Here is a 5,503-nt window from a genome sequence, read left to right as displayed (position 1 = left end):
TATATATATATATATATATATATATATATATATATATATATATATATATATATATATATATATATATATATATATATATATATATATATATATATATATATATATATATATATATATATATATATATATATATATATATATATATATATATATATATATATATATATATATATATATATATATATATATATATATATATATATATATATATATATATATATATATATATATATATATATATATATATATATATATATATATATATATATATACTAGAACGAGGTTTTCACTGATGCAAATTTCAGTGCTAATTGTTGTCTATTTTGCATTAATTAATTTTTTAATGATATATAATGATAGACTCAACAACACGCAATTAATCAAAATTGTAGAATGGTAGTTTGTTATCAGTTAATTTTTCTGTGCATCAAAAATTCTGAATACATCAAAATGACTACAACAACATAAACGAGGAGACTCGCTATGCATAAGCAAAATGGAACAATAAAAGACTACCTAATGGAACAACACAACACTATTATAACAAGGGATATTTTAGACAATAACACCAAAGCAATTTATTACAACAGAGAATACTTCAAATTGAAGAGAGCATAATCAATTTTCATCGATAAACGTAAACCAGCAATTTACATTCAACTAAAAAATACCAATATTCTTCCAACAAAGAAACACATGATTAACTTTAATTCTAATTAAGTTACAATCAAAGTCGATGTAAAAACAAAGACACAAAGACGGAATAATACTATATAACTACACTGATGATGGCAGTTGATGCCGAAAAGAGCTTTTCTGTAGAAATAATGTTATTAATAATGTTTCGACAAAAATGTCAAATATTAAAAGTTTTTTATTTAACTTTAAAAAACTTCATCAAGATGATAAAAGTCTCGTAAGAAAAATTGAGAAACTCAACTACAGGTTGAATAATGCTGAAAACGCAGTGATCTTTATAAATAATTGTATATATGTATATAAATATTATATATATATATCTATATATATATACATATTTATATTTATATATATATATATATATGAAATTAAATACAATTGCTCATTTTATGTTTATTGACTTTTTGGAAGGTAACACAACACGACGATGCTGATGTAATTAATATTTTTTGTTAATTAGTGTCATTCTTTGGCTAATAACATTGTTTCGGATTGAATTCTAATTTAAAAATTGTTTTTTAGGATTTATAATTTTTTTTTCGCATGTTTATTTCTTTATTATTCACTTGGTTTTAGTAACTTTTTTATAATTCCCTAATTCTGGGTTCTGAAAGATAGCAATACTGCCGAAACTACGTTGTTAGCCTAATTTGACACTAAATACTAAAAAAAAAATATAAATTACAACAGCTTCATCGGTTTAGATTGTTAAATATTAATTAATAAACTTAAAATAAGCAATTATATTTAATGACATCTGTATCAACAAAAACCTAGTCCAATATGTAAAATAAATAAATATATATTTATTTATTTATCTTTAAATCACATTTTAACAAATACAGTGAAACAAAAAGCTGTCCAACCCAGTGTTACATCGACATCATACCCTTTTCAAAATCCATTTGAAAATGCTAGTCCGAAGTTCGTGAAGAGAATATCAGAAATGATGACACTAGAGAGTGAAACTAAAAGATGGGAGGAAAGCGTAATAAAAGGAAAACGAAAATTGGCAGCTACATAACTTTTTTATTTTTCTACGTAGTAATAAACAAAACTTAAAAAAAAACAAAATATCATTTACTATACACGCCACAATTTGAATATATCGTTTTTTAGTTATATTAGTAATGAAAACAAGGTTAAAAATTTTCATAAATTGAAAATTTCCAACTAAATATATGATTTAACTTCTTTTTTATTAGTTCATCACAGAGCTATCAAAACCATTGTCATTGACTTGCCATGATTTTTCTTTTTTCGATGATAAATAACTTGATAATCGTTTAAATGTGCTACTAAAAACATTGGAATTCCGTTGTTGAGAAATAGATTTTAAGTAAGTAGAATGATCAACCTTGGTTTCTGGATTGAATGTTTCGAATGATCCCTCGGGGAATAAAGATCCTGTAAACTCATTTGCTGAAGAACACGCGATAGAAAATGACAAATCTTTGGATTTATTTTTTTTGTTATTTATACTATTTTCAATTTTTTCATTTTCCATTGATATATTTGAAACCATGCCGCTTGTAGTTACTTCGTCGAAAAACTCGTCGGTGGTACTACTTATGCTACTAGCAGTTACGTCATTGTTACAAATTAAAAAATCATTTTCACTATTGTACATTCCATCTATAGTATTATTTTTTTGGTCAATACCGTTTTCCGTAGCATGTTGAGTTTCAAGATGGGTTTTCGGGATATCCGGCATCAGGTAATTGTTTGATTCTGAACATTGTCGACCTTTAAAATCATTACCGATGTTATTTGAAATATCTTCATACAAGCCATTTTCTTCAAAGTTTTCATCATTACAGTTGCTGGAATGCGAAATATTCTCAATAACGTCCGTTTTACCTGAATACGTACAATTTTTGTCCATTTCAAGATCAGTTTTGTTGTGGAGTGAATGTGTTTTTAATAAACTATCACTTAAATTTTCTGAATTATTTGTTGGTTCTATTAATGATTCATGGGCATTGCCTTCAAAGTTATCACTTATTTTGTTACAAACATCATCTATTTGGACATTATTGGAAGGTGGGTGGATGTTATTTGAATTACTTTTATGATGAAGCTCGTTGATGTCAGGCAGCAAGTTTGTTCGTTGTCCCATACTAAAGTTTTCAAATTCTTTCCCAATTTTCGAATCAGAAAAACTAAAACAACGAAGGTTATTATGGGAAGAAATATTCAAACCATTACACTGAGTATCGGCAGATCTTTTCTTCGACATTGGGAAAAATATTTTAAAATGCCTAACTAGGGTTTCAAGAGATCTCGACACTGAACGCTTTTCAATGTGATCGTCATTTTTAGACATATTTTCAGCATTCAGTTTTTGTTTTTTATTAGTGGAATTTTCGTTACTGTGGTTATACGGTTTTAAACGGCTAGTAGCTTCTTGAGATGCAAAGTCATTTCCTGACGAAACAAAATAATCATAATTGCCATTTTCGCAATCATCAAAAACGTATTGACTGAAATCGCCTCTTTCAAAATTATCTATATCATCATCGTTATCATAAATTATGTTGCTATTTCGTAACTCATAATTGTCTTCATAGCTTCCAATACCAACGTCATTGTTTAAAACATCATCTTCCATTACTAATTTCACAGGTTCTTTGCTGTTTTCTTCAATGTCATAACTAAATTTTTTAATTTAAATACAGTTTTTAAAGTTAGGTTTATAAACTGCCGTAAAAATTGCTAACAAAAATTAAATCTTCACTTACCTGTAAATTAAATAGTGACTATCCCAGTGTGTATACGTCAACTTTGTTTACTATTTTTGTGCTTACAATGATTAAATAAACGTTAATTTATTGGTAAGGCAACGCTCTTTTGTTTAGCTTACCATATTCATTTGCTGAATTTTTCAATATAAGCAGCACTGTATTATTAACCGAATAAACTGCGTCTGCTGAAGCAATGTTATCAATTTAGATATAGATACTCTATATTTTATTAGTTTATTATTTAATACAAGTCAAAAAACTCACAAATAAAAAATTTATTTCATTTAAATATTTTTTGAAAAATTATAAAATCATAAATAAAATAATATTTAATTATTAAATAGATGTAAAATGTTTTTTGATTACAGTTTCAAAAAATTAGGTATTCAATAGATTGTTTGCAATGAATAAAAATAAAGCTAATTTGAATTCGTTTTTATTTCACAAATACCAGAAATTTGTTTAAATAAACAGATCGTTGTATTTGCTTCGTTTAGTTCTTAAAATTAATTAAGGCTCCTAGGGGTGGAGAATAGAAGTGTTTATAATTAATTAGTCCGCCTCTTTATATTATCTGTAAACAAATGGGTTATAAATAATCGGTATATATTTAAACACTTTAATTTATTTTATAAGCATTGCATTTGAGACTAAATTCAAAAAGTACTTTTAAATAATTCATAAGTTAAGCACAGTTGGTACATTTTGTCATTTGAAAAATTATCCTAGTTTTCGTTTTACAACAAGCATAATCGCAAATATTTTTGAATAACATTGTTCCAAGCACGCTATTGCAAACTGAAAAAATGTCACAGTTTGATAGTCTTCATGTTACAAGTTAATTATATTTGAAAATTATGTAGAAATATATAATTTAGGAACCGAATAAAGGTACGCAGTTTCCTATAAATACGCACTTACCTAGGAATACGCAGTTTCTCAGGAACCATTGTAGTATTGAAATTTGGAAGCAGATATTTTCTTGTCGGCAAGAAATCATTGGCAAAACATTTGTTTCGATAGTTCGTGAATGGTCAAAAAATATATTCAGCGTCTTTGCAACATAATAATATTCAACTATAATGATCAGTCTCCGCTAAAATTGTCTTTAAAAACAATTTTCAATAAAACTGTGAGCCTTTAAAAACATTTGTTAAAATGTTTATCTAATTTTGTTGTTGTTTATAATTGAATGAATAATTTTTAAAATTAGACTCAAGGCTGATAAGATTTGACACCTGGAAAATTTTTTCACAAACTGAATTGATAACGAAAACATTATAATAATATTATATAATATAATAATAACAATAACATAGCAACTCATAAAACGTTTTGGGATCAATCATCTCAATGACTCTTGGGACTAGTGTTTTTTTATATATAATTTTCTCTTTACAAAGTTTTTAAAATAAGAAATGGATAAATATTGACTAACATCTGAAAAACTCTTCTCTACAAATGGTGCCACATGCCAAAAAACCACGGCTGGCTAGCATATCAAACGTTAGCTATTTAAAAAATTGATGTGTGACACAGATATAAAATAGATATGACAAGATAATATGTTGAATATTTGGCAAAAAATTTTTAGTTTGAATTTTTTTTTTAATTAAAAATTTTTTAAAACAAATAAATCAAGTAAAATTTTTATTTAAATTAAATAATAAGTATATTAGTGCAATTTTTATATTATCCTTTTTTCCTTATTCAAAATTTTATAAATATAACAAGAACGGGTGACGTCTTTTTGCTTCCAGCAAAAAAAATGTCACAAAAAAAATAAAAAAAAAAGTAAAATTTACGCTGGAATAAATTATAGTTTCTTAAAATAAACTCAAGTACTTTTAATGGTGACGTTTTTGGTTCAATTAATTCAGACAATGCAAGCAATTCATCTAATAATTCCAAGCCATCAATATCTACAGAAGTATCTGTGATAAATATTTTTTGAAGATTTGAACATTTTTTCTAAGACTTTCTCTTCTAATATTTGCAATATCGTACAGGAATTGAAAAGCATCACAGTGTTTATTTAACTGGTTGAATCTTTTTTAATC

At 25.7% G+C, this 5,503-nt stretch overlaps 1 protein-coding gene across 1 annotated transcript; it reads right to left on the bottom strand.

The window, feature by feature from the left end:
- Positions 1 to 1,908: 1,908 nt before the first annotated feature.
- Positions 1,909 to 4,393, bottom strand: HELRODRAFT_169143 (hypothetical protein; the record flags this gene model as incomplete). Its single annotated transcript, XM_009015015.1, has 3 exons — positions 1,909 to 1,953; positions 2,057 to 3,353; positions 4,365 to 4,393. The coding sequence occupies 3 exons, from the start codon at positions 4,391 to 4,393 to the stop codon at positions 1,909 to 1,911; spliced, it is 1,371 nt and encodes a 456-aa protein (XP_009013263.1).
- Between the last annotated feature and the right edge of the window lie 1,110 nt (positions 4,394 to 5,503).

Source organism: Helobdella robusta (assembly GCF_000326865.2).
Source record: "Helobdella robusta unplaced genomic scaffold HELROscaffold_15, whole genome shotgun sequence".
Classification (NCBI taxonomy): Eukaryota; Metazoa; Annelida; class Clitellata; order Rhynchobdellida; family Glossiphoniidae; genus Helobdella; species Helobdella robusta.
The sequence above is the reverse complement of the archived record's forward strand: the minus strand, read 5'-3'. Positions and strand labels throughout refer to the sequence as shown.